At 45.8% G+C, this 20,940-nt stretch overlaps 1 protein-coding gene across 3 annotated transcripts in view; it reads left to right on the forward strand.

Annotated features, from left to right (window-relative positions):
- Positions 1 to 1,452: 1,452 nt before the first annotated feature.
- Positions 1,453 to 20,940, forward strand: part of fxr1 (FMR1 autosomal homolog 1) — a 61,358-nt gene continuing 41,870 nt past the window's right edge. For all 3 annotated transcript variants that reach the window (XM_014216579.2, XM_014216581.2, XM_014216582.2), the window contains exons 1-8: positions 1,453 to 1,589; positions 3,604 to 3,656; positions 3,780 to 3,873; positions 3,972 to 4,043; positions 4,216 to 4,364; positions 4,477 to 4,570; positions 12,770 to 12,886; positions 13,024 to 13,194. In XM_014216579.2, coding sequence (XP_014072054.1) covers positions 1,521 to 1,589; positions 3,604 to 3,656; positions 3,780 to 3,873; positions 3,972 to 4,043; positions 4,216 to 4,364; positions 4,477 to 4,570; positions 12,770 to 12,886; positions 13,024 to 13,194 — 819 coding nt within the window. In that variant the 5' untranslated portion in view covers positions 1,453 to 1,520. The remainder of the gene's footprint in view (positions 1,590 to 3,603; positions 3,657 to 3,779; positions 3,874 to 3,971; positions 4,044 to 4,215; positions 4,365 to 4,476; positions 4,571 to 12,769; positions 12,887 to 13,023; positions 13,195 to 20,940) is intronic.

Consider the following 20,940-nt stretch of genomic DNA (forward strand, 5'->3'; position numbering starts at 1 on the left):
AACTAACTTTGGCCTTCCGGATAGCCTGAGTGCACTTATTTTTCATTTGCCTGAACGAGAGCCAGTTAGCCTGAGTATGCGTGTGCCGAGCCTTTCGCCAAATGGAATTCTTGAGCTGGAGTAACTCTGGCAGATCACGGTCGAACCAGGGGCTGAACCTGTTTTTAATTCTCATTTTCTTTATGGGGGAGTGTCTGTTAATAATACCACAGAAAATATAAAAAAAAGGTCCAAGCTGATTCTATACCAATTTACAGAGACCAAGACAAATACAGATTTAGTGTAAGGGGCCAGGAGAGAGCTTAGGGCAGTTAGGGTACAGGCCGGAGCTGATGGTGGACGTTAACAACCAGCAACAGAGCTATTTGAAAGTTTAATGCTTAAAACCAGCAAATCGATTTTCTTTGTCACCCAATACACACAATACCCCATAATGACAAAGTGAAAAGATGTTTTTAGAAATGTTGGCAAATTTGTTGAAAATGTAATACATAAATAGACTGTATCTCATTTACATACATATTCACACCCCTGAGTCAATACATGTTAGAATCACCTTAGGCAGCTATTACAGCTGTGAGTCATTCTGGGTAAATCTCTAAGAGCTTTGCACACCTGTATTGTACAATATTTGCACATTATTCTTTGGAAAATTCTTCAAGCTCTGTCAAGTTGGTTGTTGATCATTGTTATACAGCCATTTTCAAGTCTTTCCATAGATTTTCAAGCCAATTTAAGTCAAAACTGTAACTAGTCCACGAGGGAACATTCAATATTCTAAAAACATAATTCCATGTTGACATTATGGGGTATTGTGTGTAGGCTAGTGACAAAAATATCAATTTAATACATTGTAAATTCAGGCTGCAACACAACAAAATGTGGAAAAAGTCCAAGGGGTGTACTTTCTTAAGGCACTGTATCAGGAGAATGTGCTATGGCCCAGGAACAATGTTATCCTGCAGTGTGGTTTTGATTGAATTTTAGCACCATTACAACATTTACATCTGATTAAATTGACCATTTATGAGTGACACAAAAACATTTTCATTATTCATCTCGGATTTCTGATTCACAAGTTTAGCCTTTATTCCGGTCAATTGATTGACTACAATTGTCAGCACATCAGGCCATTTCAAAGTTTGGTCCTCATCTTGGTCCTCTGTCTAATGTCATGGATAGCAAAGCTGGTGGATGATACATGGCCATATTTCTAAAATGCACTGGCGCAGGTTATTTACAGTGTGCAAAAATCAATGATAGGCCTTGTTGATTTCCCCATTTTACAATGTAGCTAACCTAAATCATAGAATATATGTTGTGCAACACTGTGAAGTGTCACATTATTTACCCCATGTTTTCATTTAGCTAACTAAATCTGTTAAATGTAGGCCTATGTTATGGACAACAATGTTGTATTCCTGGAGTATGGATTATTTGCACATTGAATTTGGCCTATCAATTTGCAAGTACACTTCTAGACCTGTACCATTTGTAAACTTCTAGAACTCCTCCCCGGCATGCATTGCATGCCCAACATGGATGAACTGACGGTGGAGGTCCGTGGCTCCAACGGAGCATATTATAAGGTAAATCAATTCTTAACATTCATGTAAACTGACCATAATCATGTTTTATAAAACATGACTCACACATCTGTTCCCCAACTATTGTCAATAAACGTAAGCTAGCTACATACACGAAGCTAGATATGTGTTTTCAACATGTCTGACGTTGGTAGTTAGCTAGCTATTACGAAACGTTAGCTAGATACGCTATCTTCATGGCCAAATATTATAGCTATTTGGCCTCTTGTCCTTTTTTGTTGTTGCAACAACGTTTATTCACGTCCTGTTTGTCTTAACGTTACATGATTGCGATATTAGTTTTCTTGGACGAAAACGTTGAGGAATTTTTCTAACTTAATTAACAGCTAGTCAGGCGGGTTGTCTATTGTTAGCATCAACCAGCTAGTTAGGTACTAGCTAGTTAACTTGGCTAGCTGAATAAACGGGTTCGGTTGCTCTTTTGACTTTGCTCGTCTTGAATCAGAATTAGTCTAGTAGGTCATAAAGTTACCCAGATCATCTAAAAGTGTATATGCTAACCATATGTGATAATCATAAAACAATTTAAAAGTAAAACGTTTGTTAAATTCATATTTTAATCATAGCCAGGTCACTGTTTTCATTTGCCCCCCAGTGAAGTCTGAGTAAGGAAACTTACAGCTAGCTGAAATGTTGTGAATAGAGGGACTTGCCTGTTTAAGAACATACATTTGGTGAAAATGTTTGCACTCGTTGTGGATGTTGTTAGTTAGACTATTGCAGGCAGTTGGAAATGTGAACAACACATTATCCTGAAGTTATTCCATGAATGCCCAGTCTTAGGCCCACTGATCTATGTCGTGTCAGCTGCTCTCAGTCCTCAGCTCAGCTGTCGTCAGATTCAGCAGATACTTTAGGCACCAGGTCTATTTTTGTGTTCACTGAATCAAACATCCACATAGTGAAGGGATATCAATGTGCCCTGGTTGAGCTCATGAATTCATGAAACTGATTTGAGTTCTTGACTAGAATATAACCTAGGTAAGCCAACAAGCTACAGTGCTGTGAAAAAGTATTTGCCCCCTTTCTGATTTTTCGATTTTTGCATATCTTTATACTGTATGTAATCAGATCTTCAACCAAAACCTAATATTAGATAAAGGGAACCTGAGTTTACAAATAACACAAATTGATACTTATTTTATTTACTTAATTAACAAAGTTGTGCAACACCCAATTCCCCTGTGTGAAAAAGTAGTTGTCCCCTTACACTCAATAACAGGTTGTGCCACCTTTAGCTGCAATGAATGAAACCAAATGCTTCCTGTAGTTGTTGATCAGTCTCTCACATCGCTGTGGAGGAATTGTGGCCCACTCTTGCATGCGAAACTGCTTTAACTCAGTGACATTTGTGGGTTTTCAAGCATGTACTGCTTGTTTCAAATCCTGACACATCTCAATTGGGATTAGGTCTGAACTTTGACTAGGCCATTCCAATTTGTTGCTTTTTAGCCAATTTAATGTAGACTTGATTGTGTGTTTTGGATCATTGTGTTGTTGCATGACCCAGCTGCGCTTCAGCTCACAGATGGATGGCCTGACATTCTCCAGTAAAATTCTGATACAGAGCAGAATTCATGGTTCCTTTTATTAAGGCAAATCATCCAGGTCCTGAGGCAGTAAAGCATCCCCGAACCATCACACTATCACCACAATGCTTGACCATTGGTATGAGGTTCTTCCTGTGGAATACAGTGTTTGATTTTCACCAGGCATAATGGGACCCATCTCGTCCAAAGAATTTACTGAAGTTTGCCAAGAAGCACCTGGATTATCATCAAGACTCTTGGAAGAATGTTCTATGGACAGATGAGTCAAAAGTATAACTTTTTGGATGGCTGTTTTGGTTCTGAAAAGATCTGAAAACATTCAGTATCAAAATATGCAAAAGTAGATAGAATTAAGAAGGGGGCAAATACTTTTTTGCGGCACTGTATATATAATCTAGGGCTAGGGGAGCACTTTTGAATTTAAAGTACTGCTGTCCTTTCTCTAGGGATTTGTCAAAGATGTCCATGACGATTCACTCGCTATTGCCTTTGAAAACAAGTAAGTGTGGTATTCATCAGTTCTTGTGGGGTTGTAGTTTGTCATATCTATGTTGCAGTGATAGTGGTATTAGTTTGTGCATAACTTTGATACTGATCTAAATGCTTGTTGTTGTTAATGAAGTTGGCAACCAGAGAGACAAGTTCCCTTTAGTGATGTTCGGATGCCACCTCCAGCCGATGGTAAAAAGGACATTGGGGAGGGAGAAGAGGTGGAGGTGAGAACTGTCTCTCTATCTTCATAGAAATGTAACAGACACGGTTTCCTTAGGATGTCTTATTTTTAATTATCTCCCCTTGTTTCTCTCTGTACCAGATCTTCTCCCGGGCCAATGAGCAGGAGCCATGTGGCTGGTGGCTTGCCAAAGTGCGCATGATGAAGGGAGATGTGAGTAGTTAACTGTGGTTACAATTTCACTGGTCCCACAATGTAATTTGAGAGTTGTTTCATCAAGGTGATGTTTATTTCATGTTTGTCTTCTGGTTTCCTCATCCTGATATGTTATGTTTGTCAATTTCATGCAAGTCAATATGTAACCTGTGTTGTGTTTACTATGTAGTTCTATGTGATTGAGTATGCTGCCTGTGACGCCACATACAATGAAATAGTCACATTTGAACGTCTTCGGCCTGTAAATGTCAACAAGGCGGTGTCAAAGAGCTCCTTCTTCAAGTGCACCGTCCCAGTTCCTGACGACCTGAAAGCAGCGTATGTACCTTGTTTAAAAGTAGTTTCTGATTGGGATATAGACTGGTTATTTGTTGGATGTTATTGACATGCATTATAATTCAGAATCTGATTATAGTTCCTTCTACTTCAGGTGCGAAAGTGAACAAGCACATAAAGATTTCAAAAAGGCAGTGGGAGCTTGTCGGATTGTCTACTGTACAGAAACAAGTAGCTTAGTTGTACTGGTAAGTAAGTATGTATACATCTTTCTGACACTCTTTTTTTCAGTTCCAGCAGATTTGAGTATACCAATGAAATAGGGCTGGGAATTGCCAGGGACCTCACTTCATGATATTATCATGATACTTAGGTGCCGATACGATATGTATTGGGATTCTCACAATTCTATATGTATTTCGATACTGTGATTAAAAAAATATATATATTATTGCGATTTGATGCTCCAAACATATTGCTCACTATATAGTTGAAGTCGGAAGTTTACATACACCTTAGCCAAATACATTTCAACTCAGTTTTTCACAATTCCTGACATTTAATCCTAGTAAGAATTCCCTGTCTTGGGTAAGTTAGGATCACCACTTTATTTTAAGAATGTGAAATGTCAGAATAATAGTAGAGAGAATTAATTATTTCAGCTTTATGTCTTTCATCACATTCCCAGTGGGTCAGAAGTTTACATACACTCAACTAGTATTTGGTAGCATAGCCTTTAAATTGTTTAACTTGGGTCAAACGTTTCAGGTAGCCTTCCACAAGCTTCCCACAATAAGTTGGGTGAATTGTGGCCCATTCCTCCTGACAGAGGGTGTGTAACTGAGTCAGGTTTGTAGGCCTCCTTGCTCGCACAAGCTTTTTCAGTTCTGCCCACAAATTTTCTATAGGATTCTGGTCAGGGCTTTGTGATGGCCACTCCAATACCTTGACTTTGTTGTCCTTAAGCTATTTTGCCACAACTTTGGATGTATGTTTGGGTTCATTGTCCATTTGGAAGACCCATTTTTTTTTTCTTTTTTTTTCTCACATTTATTTAACCAGGTAGGCCAGTTGAGAACAAGTTCTCATTTACAACTGCGACCTGGCGAAGATAAAGCAAAGCTGTGCGACAAAAACAACACAGAGTTACACAAACAAACGTACAGTCAATAACAGAAAATAAAAATCTATGTACAGTGTGTGCAAATGTAGGGAGGTAGGCAATAAATAGGCCCTAGAAGCAAAAAATAATTACAATTTAGCATTAATACTGGAGTGATAGATGTGCAGATGATGATGTGCAAGTAGAGATACTGGGGTGCAGGAGGGTAAGTAATAATATGGGGAGGAGATAGTCGGGTGTGCTATTTACAGATTGGCTGTGTACAGGTACAGTGATCGGTAAGCTGCTCTGACAGCTGATGCTTAAAGTTAGAGAGGGAGATATAAGACTCTAGCTTCAGCGATTTTTGCAATTTGTTCCAGTCATTGGCAGCAGAGAACTGGAAGGAAAGGCGGCCAAAGTAAGTGTTGGCTTTGGGATGACCAGTGCAATATACCTGCTGGAGCGCGTGCTACGGGTGGGTGTTAATATGGTGACCAGTGAGCTAAGGCGGGGCTTTACCTAGCAAAGACTTATAGATGACCTGGAGCCAGTGGGTTTGGCGACGGATATGTAGTGAGGGCCAGCCAACGAGAGCATACAGGTCGCCGTGGTGGGCTGTATATGGGGCTTTGGTGATAAAACGGATGGCACTGTGATGAACTACATCCAGTTTGCTGAGTAGAGTGTTGGGGGCTATTTTGTAAATGACATCGCCGAAGTCAAGGATCAGTAGGATTGTCAGTTTTACGAGGGTATGTTTGGCGGCATGAGGGAAAGAGGATTTGTTGCAAAATAGGACGCCGATTCTAGATTAAAATTTGGATTGGAGATGCTGAATGTGAGTCTGGAAGGAGAGTTTACAGTTGTAACCCTCTCACCAGGCTCGAATTTGACTCTCACGATATTAACTTCCGTAGAGTATCTCAACAGCATGGGATGTTAGGTGAGAAGGACATCTCCAATAATAATTCCTTTTATAAACTGTCTAGGGTGATGACAGTAGGGTATTAACTTCAGATAAAATGATTATAGGTTTCTGTTATTGTATCAGTATAGACTATTCCATGCATTAAATTAAATTGAAACAGTAAATTACTCCACCAAGGCAACATACATAAGGTTCAATATGTGTATTATTACATTTTCATAGCACAACATCAAAATAAATAAAAATAATAAACCCCAATGAGTCGTGCACAACCCATGTCCAAATTATTTAAAGCTTGCTTAATAACCCGTTGGCGCGCGATGGAGCTCCAAGAAAAATGACGACACACATAAAGTCCAGAAGCACCTCACGTTGTGGTTACTCACTACTTGTAGATATTCCTTCAGCGAAGTATGGCAGTTCCTTGCAGGTTTCCTCACAAGATCCACAGCAAGCACCGCTATCAATGCAGACAGTACTCCTTAGCCGTAACCGATATCCCATGAGAACTTGTAGATATTCCTTCAGCGAAGTATGGCAGTTCCTTGCAGGTTTCCTCACAAGATCCACAGCAAGCACCGCTATCAATGCAGACAGTACTCCTTAGCCGTAACCGATATCCCATGAGAACATGAACTCGTTAAGCTTTCCCAAGCAATTCTCTCTGTGTTACACGATGCTAGGCTAACCTCAAGGCTGGCAAATACCTCCACGATGAGACGGTAGCTTCAGTCTTTACTAAGTCTTAACAAAATTATAACAAGTCTCTTATAAAATAAAATCGGTATTTCCCTTCATGTCGTAGTAGGTATGGGTTTTTGTTCTAGTTTTGTCGTCTTCTTTTATAATCTTAATGTAAAAGTCCATCCTTTTCTCAACATCTCTCTCCCTCTCTTTTTCCTTTCCCAGACCTCCCGTTAATCAGGTCAACTCCCATTGGCCACAGCTTAACAAGCGACCTTATTGGTCAAAAATTAAAAGTAAACCAACTTATTCACTTATACAGTAAATAAATATTTCTTCAAAAGAAATTCATTAACATTACAATTTAAGAGCAATTCAATCACCTTTTAAATATAATAGCAATTATAACAAATAAACTCAATACTTGGTTTTAATAAGAATAAACTCAATACCTAGTTCAAACAAGGGTATTACACAGTCTAACCAGACACCTAGGTATTTGTAGTTGTCCACATATTCTAGGTCAGAACTGTCCAGAGTAGTGATGCTAGTCGGGTGGGAGGGTGCGGGCAGCAGTCGGTTGAAGAGCATGTACTTAGTTTTACTAGCATTTAAAAGCAGTTGGAGGCCACGGAAGGAGTGTTGTATTGCATTGAAGCTCGTTTGGAGGTTTGTTAGCACAGTGTCCAAAGAATGGCCAGATGTATACAGAATGGTGTCGTCTGCGTAGAGGTGGATCAGAGAATCACCAGCAGCAAGAGCGACATCATTGATATATATACAGAGAAAAGAGTCGGCCTGAGAATTGAACCCTGTGGCACCCCCATAGAGACTGCCAGAGGTCCGGACAACAGGCCCTCCGATTTGACATACTGAAATCCGAGAAGTAGTTGGTGAACCAGGTGAGGCAGTCATTTGAAAAGCCAAGGCTATTGAGTCTGCCGATTTTAAGAATGCGGTGATTGACAGAGTTGAAAGCCTTGGCAAGGTCGATGAAGATGGCTGCACGGTACTGTCTTTTATCGATGGCGGTTATGATATCGTTTAGGACCTTGAGCGTGGCTGAGGTGCACCCATGACCAGCTTGGAAACCAGATTGCATAGTGGAGAAGGTACGGTGGGATTCGAAATGATCGGTGATCTGTTTGTTAACTTGGCTTTAGAAGATTTTAGAAAGGCAGGGCAGGATGGAAATAGGTCTATAAGAGTTTGGGTCTATAGTGTTTCCCCCTTTGAAGAGGGGGATGACCGCGGCAGCTTTCCAATCTTTGGGGATCTCAGACGATATGAAAGAGAGGTTGAATAGGCTAGTAATAGGGGTTGCAACAATTTCGGCGGATCATTTTAGAAAGAGAGGGTCCAGATTGTCTAGCCCAGCTGATTTGTAGGGATCCAGATTTTGCAGTTCTTTCAGAACATCGGCTGTCTGGATTTGGGTGAAGGAGACGCAGGGTTTGGGCAAGTTGATGCAGTTGGTGCTGAGATGTTGGCCAGGGTTGGGGTAGCCAGGTGGAAAGCATGGCCAGCTGTGGAAAAATGCTTATTGAAATTATCGATTATTATAGATTTATTGGTGGTGACAGTGTTTCCTATCCTCAGTGTAGTGGGCAGCTGGGAGGAGGTGCTCTTATTCTCCATGGACATTAGTGTCCCAAAACTTTTTGGTGGTAGTGCTACAAGAAGCAAATTTCTGTTTGAAAAAGCTAGTCTTATCTTTCCTAACTGACTGAGTATATTGGTTCCTGACTTCCCTGAAAAGTTGCAAATCGTGGGGGCTATTCGATGTTAATGCAGAACGCCACAGGATGTTTTTGAGCTGGTCATGGGCAGTCAAGTCTGGGGTGAACCAAGGGCTATATCTGTTCTTAGTTCTACATTTTTTGAATGGGTCATGTTTATTTAACCTCTCTAGGGGGTGTGGGACGCTACCGTCCCACCTGGCCAACATCCAGTGAAATTGTAGAGCGCCAAATTCAAAAACAAATACTCATTATAAAAATTCATGAAACATACAAGTGTTATACATCGGTTTAAAGATTAACTTCTTGTTAATCCAACCACTGTGTCAGATTTCAAAAATACTTTACGGCGAAAGCAAACCATGCAATTATCTGAGAACAGCGCCCAGCAGACAAATCATTACATACAGTAACCAGCCAACAAAAGTCAGAAATGGCGATAAAATTAATCACTTACCTTTGATGATCTTCATATGGTTACACTCACAAGACTCCCAGTTACCCAATAAATGTTTATTTTGTTCGATAAAGTCCCTCTTTATATCCTAAAACCTCAGTTTTGTTCAGTAATCCACTGTCTCAAACAACATCCGGTGAAATTGCAGAGTGTGAAACTCAACAAAACAGAAATTCTCATAATAAACATGCATAAAATAAACAAATGTTATACAGCAGTTTAAAGATACACTTCTTGTTAATCCAACCGCTGTGTCAGATTTCAAAAAGGCTTTACGGCGAAAGTAAACCATGCGATTATCTGAGAACAGCGCCCAGCAGACAATTCATTACAAACAGTAACCAGCCAAGAAGGGGAGTAACAAAAGTCAGAAATAGCGATAAAATGTATCACTTACCTTTGATCTTCATATGCTTGCACCATAGGAGGATTGATTATAAACATCGTTTGACATGTTTCTACTAACTTTTATGGTACTTTTTTGATTTTTCGTCTGCATGCTGTGACCGCGCTTTGTTCCAATGGATTACTGAACAAAACGTACAAACAAAACAGAGGTTTTTGGATATAAAGAGGGAATTTATCGAACAAAACAAACATTTGTGTAACATGGAGTCTAACCATATGAAGATCATCAAAGGTAAGTGATTCATTTTATGGCTATTTCGGACTTGTTACTCGTCTACTTGGCTGGTTACTGTTTGTAATGATTTGTCTGCTGGGCGCTGTTCTCAGGTAATCGCATGGTTTGCATTCGCCGTGAAGTCTTTTTGAAATCTGACACCATGGTTGGATTAACAAGAAGTTAATCTTTAAACCGATGTATAACACTTGTATGTTTCATGAATTCTTATGAGTATTTGTGTTTTTGAATTTGGAGCTCTGCAATTTCACTGAATGTTGGCCAGGTGGGACGGTAGCGTCCCACACCCCCTAGAGAGGTTAAGATGGGGAGGAAAGCACTTTTGAAGAGCAACCAGGCATCCTCTACTGACGGGATGAGGTCAGTATCCTTCCAGGATACCCGGGCCAGGTCGATTAGAAAGGCCTACTCGCTGAAGTGTTTTAGGGAGCGTTTGACAGTGATGAGGGGTGGTCGTTTGACCGCGGACCCTGTGCGCACGCAGGCAATGAGGCAGTGATCGCTGAGATCCTGGTTGAAGACAGCAGAGGTGTATTTAGAGGGCAAGTTGATCAGGATGATATCTGAGAGGGTGTCCATGGTTATGGATTTAGGGCTGTACTTGGTAGGTTCCTTGATGATTTGTGTGAGATTGAGGGCATCTAGCTTAGATTGTAGGACGGCCTGGGTGTTAAGCATGTCCCAGTTTAGGTCACCTAAAAGTACAAACTCTGAAGATAGATGGGGGGGCGATCAATTCCCATATGGTGTCCAGGGCACATCTGGGGGCCGAGGGGGGTCTATAACAAGCGGCAACGGGGACTGACTTGTTTCTGGAAAGGTGGATTTTTAAAAGTAGAAGCTCGAATTGTTTGGGCACAGACCTGGATAGTATGACAGAACTCTACAGGCTATCTCTGCAGAAGATTGCAGCTCCACCCCCTTTGCAGTTCTGTCTTGTCGGAAAATGTTATTGTTAGGGATGGAAACTTCAGGAATTTTGGTGGCCTTCCTAAGCCAAGATTCAGACACGGCTAGGACATCCGGGTTGGCGGAGTGTGCTAAAGCAGTGAATGAAACAAACTTAGGGAGGAGGCTTCTAATGTTAACATGCATGAAACCAATGCTTTTACGGTTACAGAAGTCAACAAATGAGATCGCATGGGGAATGGGAGTGATGCTGGGGGGCTGCAGGGCCTGGGTTAACCTCTACATCACCAGAGGTGCAAAGGAGGAGTAGGATAAGAGTACGGCTAAAGGCTAAAAGAACTGGTTGTCTAGTGCGTTCGGAACAGAGAGTAAAAGGAGCAGGTTTCTGGGCTCAGAAGAATAGATTCAAGGCATGATGTACAGACAAGGGTATGGTAGGATGTGAGTACAGTGGAGGTAAGCCTAGGCATTGAGTGACAATGAGAGAGGTTTTGTCTCTAGAGGCACCATTTAAGCCAGGTGCGGTCACCGCATGTGTGGGGTGGAACATAAGGGCTAGCTAAGGCATATTGAGCAGGGCTGGAGGCTCTACAGTGAAATAAGACAAATTACTAACCAAAACAGCAATAGACAAGGCATATTGACATTAGGGAGATGCATGTGTAGCCGAGTGATCATAGGGTCCAGTGAGTAGCATTTTCCTCCCTCATGATGCCATCTATTTTGTGAAGTGCACCAGTCCCTCCTGCAGCAAAGCACCCCTACAACATGATGCTGCCACCCCCGTGCTTCACGGTTGGGATGGTGTTCTTCGGCTTGCAAGCCTCCCCCTTTTTCCTCCAAACATAACGATGGTCATTATGGCCAAACAGTTCTATTTTTGTTTCATCGGACCAGAGGACATTTCTCCAAAAAGTACGATCTTTGTTCCCATGTGCAGTTGCAAAGCGTAGTCTGGCTTTTTTATGGCTGTTTTGGAGCAGTGGCTTCTTCCTTGCTGAGCGATATATCGATATTGGACTCGTTTTACTGTGGATATAGATACTTTTGTACCTGTTTCCTCCAGCATCTTCACAAGGTCCTTTGCTGTTGTTCTGGGATTGAGTTGCACTTTTCGCAGCAAAGTACGTTCATCTCTAGGAGACAGAACGTCTCCTTCATGAGCGGTATGACGTCTGCGTGGTCCGATGGTGCTTATACTTGCGTACTATTGTTTGTACAGATTAACGTGGTACCTTCAGGTGTTTGGAAATTGCTCCCAAGGATGAACCAGACTTGTGGAGGTCTGCAATTGTTTTTCTGAGGTCTTGGCTATTTCTTTTGATTTTCCCATGATGTCAAGAAAAGAGGCACTGAGTTTGAAGCCTTGAAATACATCCACAGGTACACCTCCAATTGACTCAGGCTAATAGACATCATTTATCAGAAGCTTCTAAAGCCATGACATCATTTTCGGGAATTTTCCAAGCTGTTTAAAGGCACAGTCAACTTAGTGTATGTAAAAGAGTGAACTAATCTGTTTGTAAACAATTATTGGATAAATTACTTGTCATGCACAAGGTAGATGTCGTAACCGACTTGCCAAAACTATAGTTTGTTAACAAGAAATTTGTGGAGTGGTTGAAAACGAGTTTTAATAACTCCAGCCTAAGTGTATGTAAACTTCCGACTTCAACTGTATGTCTGCTGCAGAGGGACAAGAGAGAGACATGAGGAACTAGTTTGGATCAGTTATGGAAATACGTCCTGAAAATAAATTGGGTTCCTACTTAAAAAGAAGATGGAGAACAAGCTATGAAAGAAAAATACTGGAGTTTTGGTGCAGGCACAGCCAACTAGCACAAAAATAATATTGTGATATTGTCAAAACGATACGATATATTGTCCAAAATAATATCCCGATATATAACTATACATTTTTTTCCCTTCCAATTAATGTGCTTTGACCATTTATTTACATTTATATTCTTGTTTCCTTGCAGTCCATAAATGAAGCCACAGTTAAGCGAGTGTCTTTGCTCAGTGACATGCACCTGAGGAGCATTCGTACTAAGCTCATGCTCATGTCCCGAAATGAGGAGGCCACTAAACATCTGGAGGTAAGGGCGATTTTCATTATTGCATCCTGGCATAAAACACATGAATTCATGCGCATGACAGAATTAAATTAGATAAAAGTAAAATGAATGGCATCTGTGAATGTAAGATGTTTCACTCAAAACGATCTCCTCTCAAGAGTACAAAGCAACTGGCGTCTGGTGTCCAAGAGGAGTTTACAGTCAGGGTGGACCTCATGGGCCTTGCCATTGGAAGCCATGGAAGCAACATTCAACAAGCCAGAAAAGTGCCTGGAGTCACTGCTATTGAGCTGGATGAGGGGAGCGGGACGTTCAGAATTTACGGAGAGGTGTGCTAATGCTTTTGCTGCTTCAAGACCTTATGAGTGAACTATAGACATGTACACTACCGTTCAAACGTTTGGAGTCGCTTAGAAATGTCCTTGTTTTTGAAAGAAAAGCAATAATTTTTTGCCCATTTAAAATAACATCAATTTGATGAAAAATAGTGTTGACATTGTTAATGTCGTAAATGACTATTGTAGGTGGAAACAGATTTTTAGACGTGTGTGTGTGTGTGTGTGTGAACTGCTGTCGTGTGTGTGTGTGTGTGTGAACTACAGACGGTGTGTGTGTGTGTGTGTGTGTGTGTGTGAACTACAGACGGTGTGTGTGTGTGTGTGTGTGTGTGTGAACTACAGACGTGTGTGTGTGTGTGTGTGTGTGTGAACTACAGACGTGTGTGTGTGTGAACTACAGACGTGTGTGTGTGTGTGTGAACTACAGACGTGTGTGTGTGTGTGAACTACAGACGTGTGTGTGTGTGAACTACAGACGTGTGTGTGTGTGAACTACAGACGTGTGTGTGTGTGTGAACTACAGACGTGGTGTGTGTGTGAACTACAGACGTGTGTGTGTGGTGAACTACAGACGTGTGTGTGTGTGAACTACAGACGTGTGTGTGTGAACTACAGACGTGTGTGTGTGAACTACAGACGTGTGTGTGTGTGAACTACAGACGTGTGTGTGTGAACTACAGACGTGTGTGTGTGAACTACAGACGTGTGTGTGTGAACTACAGACGTGTGTGTGTGAACTACAGACGTGTGTGTGAGAACTACAGACGTGTGTGTGAGAACTACAGACGTGTGTGTGAACTACAGACGTGTGTGTGAACTACAGACGTGTGTGTGTGAACTACAGACGTGTGTGTGTGAACTACAGACGTGTGTGTGTGTGAACTACAGACGTGTGTGTGTGTGAACTACAGACGTGTGTGTGTGTGTGAACTACAGACGTGTGTGTGTGTGTGTGAACTACAGACGTGTGTGTGAGAACTACAGACGTGTGTGTGAACTACAGACGTGTGTGTGAACTACAGACGTGTGTGTGAACTACAGACGTGTGTGTGAACTACAGACGTGTGTGTGTGAACTACAGACGTGTGTGTGTGTGAACTACAGACGTGTGTGTGTGTGAACTACAGACGTGTGTGTGTGTGAACTACAGACGTGTGTGTGTGTGAACTACAGACGTGTGTGTGTGTGAACTACAGACGTGTGTGTGTGTGAACTACAGACGTGTGTGTGTGTGAACTACAGACGTGTGTGTGTGTGAACTACAGACGTGTGTGTGTGTGAACTACAGACGTGTGTGTGTGTGAACTACAGACGTGTGTGTGTGTGTGTGAACTACAGACGTGTGTGTGAGAACTACAGACGTGTGTGTGAACTACAGACGTGTGTGTGAACTACAGACGTGTGTGTGAACTACAGACGTGTGTGTGAACTACAGACGTGTGTGTGTGAACTACAGACGTGTGTGTGTGTGAACTACAGACGTGTGTGTGTGTGAACTACAGACGTGTGTGTGTGTGAACTACAGACGTGTGTGTGTGTGAACTACAGACGTGTGTGTGTGTGAACTACAGACGTGTGTGTGTGTGAACTACAGACGTGTGTGTGTGTGAACTACAGACGTGTGTGTGTGTGAACTACAGACGTGTGTGTGTGTGAACTACAGACGTGTGTGTGTGTGTGTGTGTGTGTGAACTACAGACGTGTGTGTGTGTGAACTACAGACGTGTGTGTGTGTGTGTGTGTGTGTGAACTACAGACGTGTGTGTGTGTGTGTGTGTGAACTACAGACGTGTGTGAACTACAGACGTGTGTGAACTACAGACGTGTGTGAACTACAGACGTGTGTGTGTGTGAGAACTACAGACGTGTGTGAACTACAGACGTGTGTGTGTGTGTGAACTACAGACGTGTGTGAACTACAGACGTGTGTGTGAACTACTGACGTGTGTGAACTACAGACGTGTGAGTGTGTGTGTGAACTACAGACGTGTGTGTGTGTGTGTGTGTGAACTACAGACGTGTGTGAACTACAGACGTGTGTGTGTGTGTGTGTGTGAACTACAGACGTGTGTGTGTGTGTGTGTGTGAACTACAGACGTGTGTGTGTGTGTGTGTGAACTACAGACGTGTGTGTGTGTGTGTGTGAACTACAGACGTGTGTGTGTGTGTGTGAACTACAGACGGTGTGTGTGTGTGTGTGTGAACTACAGACGTGTGTGTGTGTGGTGTGTGTGAACTACAGACGTGTGTGTGTGTGTGTGAACTACAGACGTGTGTGAACTACAGACGTGTGTGAACTACAGACGTGTGTGTGTGTGAGAACTACAGACGTGTGTGAACTACAGACGTGTGTGTGTGTGTGTGTGAACTACAGACGTGTGTGTGAACTACTGACGTGTGTGAACTACAGACGTGTGAGTGTGTGTGTGAACTACAGACGTGTGTGTGTGTGTGTGTGTGAACTACAGACGTGTGTGTGTGTGTGAACTACAGACGTGTGTGTGTGTGAACTACAGACGTGTGTGTGTGTGAACTACAGACGTGTGTGTGTGTGAACTACAGACGTGTGTGTGTGTGAACTACAGGCGTGTGTGTGTGTGAACTACAGGCGTGTGTGTGTGTGAACTACAGGCGTGTGTGTGTGTGAACTACAGACGTGTGTGTGTGTGAACTACAGACGTGTGTGTGTGTGTGAACTACAGACGTGTGTGTGTGTGTGAACTACAGACGTGTGTGTGTGTGTGAACTACAGACGTGTGTGTGTGTGTGTGAACTACAGACGTGTGTGTGTGTGTGAACTACAGACGTGTGAGTGTGTGTGTGAACTACAGACGTGTGTGAACTACAGACGTGTGTGTGTGTGTGTGAACTACAGACGTGTGTGAACTACAGACGTGTGAGTGTGTGTGTGAACTACAGACGTGTGAGTGTGTGTGTGAACTACAGACGTGTGAGTGAACTGTGGACGCGCGCGCGAGGGAGGGAGTGAACTGTGGACGCGCGCGCGAGGGAGGGAGTGAACTGTGGACGCGCGCGCGGGAGGGAGTGAACTGTGGACGCGCGCGCGGGAGGGAGTGAACTGTGGACGCGCGCGCGGGAGGGAGTGAACTGTGGACGCGCGCGCGGGAGGGAGTGAACTGTGGACGCGCGCGCGGGAGGGAGTGAACTGTGGACGCGCGCGCGGGAGGGAGTGAACTGTGGACGCGCGCGCGCGCGCGAGGGAGGGAGTGAACTGTGGACGCGCGCGCGTGCGAGGGAGGGAGTGAACTGTGGACGCGCGCGCGCGCGCGAGGGAGGGAGTGAACTGTGGACGCGCGCGCGCGCGAGGGAGGGAGTGAACTGTGGACGCGCGCGCGAGGGAGGGAGTGAACTGTGGACGCGCGCGCGAGGGAGGGAGTGAACTGTGGACGCGCGCGCGAGGGAGGGAGTGAACTGTGGACGCGCGCGCGAGGGAGGGAGTGAACTGTGGACGCGCGCGCGAGGGAGGGAGTGAACGCGCGCGCGCGAGGGAGGGAGGGAGTGAACTGTGGACGCGTGTGAGTGAACTGTGGACGCGTGTGAGTGAACTGTGGACGCGAGTGAGTGAGTGAGTGAGTGAGTGAGTGAGTGAACTGAACTGTGGACGCGCGTGTGAGAGTGAACTGTGGACGCGCGTGTGAGAGTGAACTGTGGACGCGCGTGAGTGAACTGTGGACGCGCGTGAGTGAACTGTGGACGCGCGCGCGTGTGTGAGTGAACTGTGGACGCGCGCGCGTGTTAGTGAACTGCGCGCGCGCGTGTGTGAGTGAACTGCGCGCGCGTGTGTGTGTGTGAGTGAACTGTGGACGCGCGCGCGCGTGTGTGTGAGTGAGTGAACTGTGGACGTGTGAGTGAACTGTGGACGCGTGTGTGAGTGACTGAACTGTGGACGCGTTTGTGAGTGAGTGAACTGTGGACGCGTGTGTGAGTGAGTGAGCTGTGGACGCGTTTGTGAGTGAGTGAGCTGTGGACGCGTGTGTGAGTGAGTGAGCTGTGGACGCGTGTGTGAGTGAGTGAGCTGTGGACGCGTGTGTGAGTGAGTGAACTGTGGACGCGTGTGTACTGTGGAGGCGTGTGTGTACTGTGGATGCGTGTGTGTGTGTACTGTGGACGTGTGAGTGAGTGAACTATGGACGCGTGTGTGAGTGAACTGTGGACGCGTGTGTGAGTGAGTGAACTGTGGACGCGTGTGTGAGTGAGTGAACTGTGGACGCGTGTGTGAGTGAGTGAACTGTGGACGCGTGTGTGAGTGAGTGAACTGTGGACGCGTGTGTGAGTGAGTGAACTGTGGACGCGTGTGTGTGTGGTGTGAGAGTGAGTGAGTGAACTGGACGTGTGTGAGTGAGTGAACTGTGGACGTGTGTGTGTGTGTGTGTGTGTGTGTGTGTGAACTACAGACGTGTGTGTGAACTACAGAAGAGTGTGTGTGAACTACAGACGTGTGTGTGTGTGAACTACAGACGTGTGTGTGTGAACTACAGACGTGTGTGTGTGAACTACAGATGTGTGTGTGTGTGTGTGTGTGTGTGTGTGTGAACTACAGACGTGTGTGTGTGTGTGTGTGTGAACTACAGACGTGTGTGTGTGTGTTTGAACTACAGACGTGTGTGTGTGTGTGTGTGAACTACAGACGTGTGTGTGTGTGTTTGAACTACAGACGTGTGTGTGTGTGTGTGAACTACAGACGTGTGTGTGTGTGTGAACTACAGACGTGTGTGTGTGTGTGTGTGTGTGTGTGTGTGAACTACAGACGTGTGTGTGTGTGTGTGTGTGTGTGTGAACTACAGACGTGTGTGTGTGTGAACTACAGACGTGTGTGTGTGTGAACTACAGACGTGTGTGTGTGTGTGTGTGAGTGAGTGAACTGGACGTGTGTGTGGTGTGTGTGTGTGTGTGTGTGTGTGTGTGTGTGTGTGTGTGTGTGTGTGTGAGTGAGTGAACTGGAAGTGTGTGTGTGAGTGAGTGAACTGTGGATGCGTGTGTGAGTGATTGAGTGAACTGTGGATGCGTGTGTGAGTGATTGAGTGAACTGTGGACGCGCGTGCGAGGGAGTGAACTGTGGACGCGCGTGCGAGGGAGTGAACTGTGGACGCGCGTGCGAGGGAGTGAACTGTGGACGCGCGTGCGAGGGAGTGAACTGTGGACGCGCGTGCGAGGGAGTGAACTGTGGACGCGCGTGTGAGTGAACTGTGGACGCGCGTGTGAGTGAGTGAACTGTGGACGCGCGTGTGAGTGAGTGAACTGTGGACGCGCGTGTGAGTGAGTGAACTGTGGACGCGTGTGTGAGTGAGTGAACTGTGGACGCGTGTGTGAGTGAGTGAACTGTGGACGCGTGTGTGAGTGAGTGAACTGTGGAGGCGTGTGTGAGTGAGTGAACTGTTGACGCGTGTGTGTGTGAGTGAGTGAACTGTGGACGCGTGTGTGAGTGAGTGAACTGTGGACGCGTGTGTGAGTGAGTGAACTGTGGACGCGTGTGTGTGTGAGTGAGCTGTGGACGCGTGTGTGAGTGAGTGAGCTGTGGACGCGTGTGTGAGTGAGTGAGCTGTGGACGCGTGTGTGAGTGAGTGAGCTGTGGACGCGTGTGTGAGTGAGTGAGTGAACTGTGGACAGGTGTGTACTGTGGACGCGTGTGTGTGTACTGTGGATGCGTGTGTGAGTGAACTGTGGACGCGTGTGTGAGTGAGTGAACTGTGGACGCGTGTGTGAGTGAGTGAACTGTGGACGCGTGTGTGAGTGAGTGAACTGTGGACGCGTGTGTGAGTGAGTGAACTGTGGACGCGTGTGTGAGTGAGTGAACTTTGGACGCGTGTGTGAGTGAGTGAACTGTGGACGCGTGTGTGTGTGGTGTGAGAGTGAGTGAGTGAACGTGTGTGTGAACTACAGACGTGTGTGTGAACTACAGAAGAGTGTGTGTGAACTACAGTGGTGTGTGTGTGTGAACTACAGACGTGTGTGTGTGTGTGTGTGAACTACAGACGTGTGTGTGTGTGTGTTTGAACTACAGACGTGTGTGTGTGTGTGTGAACTACAGACGTGTGTGAACTACAGACGTGTGTGAACTACAGACGTGTGTGTGTGTGAGAACTACAGACGTGTGTGAACTACAGACGTGTGTGTGTGTGTGTGTGAACTACAGACGTGTGTGAACTACAGACGTGTGTGTGAACTACTGACGTGTGTGAACTACAGACGTGTGAGTGTGTGTGTGAACTACAGACGTGTGTGTGTGTGTGTGTGTGAACTACAGACGTGTGTGTGTGTGTGAACTACAGACGTGTGTGTGTGTGAACTACAGACGTGTGTGTGTGTGAACTACAGACGTGTGTGTGTGTGAACTACAGACGTGTGTGTGTGTGAACTACAGGCGTGTGTGTGTGTGAACTACAGGCGTGTGTGTGTGTGAACTACAGGCGTGTGTGTGTGTGAACTACAGACGTGTGTGTGTGTGAACTACAGACGTGTGTGTGTGTGTGAACTACAGACGTGTGTGTGTGTGTGAACTACAGACGTGTGTGTGTGTGTGAACTACAGACGTGTGTGTGTGTGTGTGAACTACAGACGTGTGTGTGTGTGTGAACTACAGACGTGTGAGTGTGTGTGTGAACTACAGACGTGTGTGAACTACAGACGTGTGTGTGTGTGTGTGAACTACAGACGTGTGTGAACTACAGACGTGTGAGTGTGTGTGTGAACTACAGACGTGTGAGTGTGTGTGTGAACTACAGACGTGTGAGTGAACTGTGGACGCGCGCGCGAGGGAGGGAGTGAACTGTGGACGCGCGCGCGAGGGAGGGAGTGAACTGTGGACGCGCGCGCGGGAGGGAGTGAACTGTGGACGCGCGCGCGGGAGGGAGTGAACTGTGGACGCGCGCGCGGGAGGGAGTGAACTGTGGACGCGCGCGCGGGAGGGAGTGAACTGTGGACGCGCGCGCGGGAGGGAGTGAACTGTGGACGCGCGCGCGGGAGGGAGTGAACTGTGGACGCGCGCGCGCGCGCGAGGGAGGGAGTGAACTGTGGACGCGCGCGCGTGCGAGGGAGGGAGTGAACTGTGGACGCGCGCGCGCGCGCGAGGGAGGGAGTGAACTGTGGACGCGCGCGCGCGCGCGAGGGAGGGAGTGAACTGTGGACGCGCGCGCGCGCGAGGGAGGGAGTGAACTGTGGACGCGCGCGCGAGGGAGGGAGTGAACTGTGGACGCGCGCGCGAGGGAGGGAGTGAACTGTGGACGCGCGCGCGAGGGAGGGAGTGAACTGTGGACGCGCGCGCGAGGGAGGGAGTGAACTGTGGACGCGCGCGCGAGGGAGGGAGTGAACGCGCGCGCGCGAGGGAGGGAGGGAGTGAACTGTGGACGCGTGTGAGTGAACTGTGGACGCGTGTGAGTGAACTGTGGACGCGAGTGAGTGAGTGAGTGAGTGAGTGAGTGAGTGAACTGAACTGTGGACGCGCGTGTGAGAGTGAACTGTGGACGCGCGTGAGTGAACTGTGGACGCGCGTGAGTGAACTGTGGACGCGCGCGCGTGTGTGAGTGAACTGTGGACGCGCGCGCGTGTTAGTGAACTGCGCGCGCGCGTGTGTGAGTGAACTGCGCGCGCGCTCGTGTGTGTGTGAGTGAACTGTGGACGCGCGCGCGCGTGTGTGTGAGTGAGTGAACTGTGGACGTGTGAGTGAACTGTGGACGCGTGTGTGAGTGACTGAACTGTGGACGCGTTTGTGAGTGAGTG

Source organism: Salmo salar, chromosome 10 (assembly GCF_965601325.2).
Source record: "Salmo salar chromosome 10, fSalSal1, whole genome shotgun sequence".
NCBI lineage: Eukaryota > Metazoa > Chordata > Actinopteri > Salmoniformes > Salmonidae > Salmo > Salmo salar.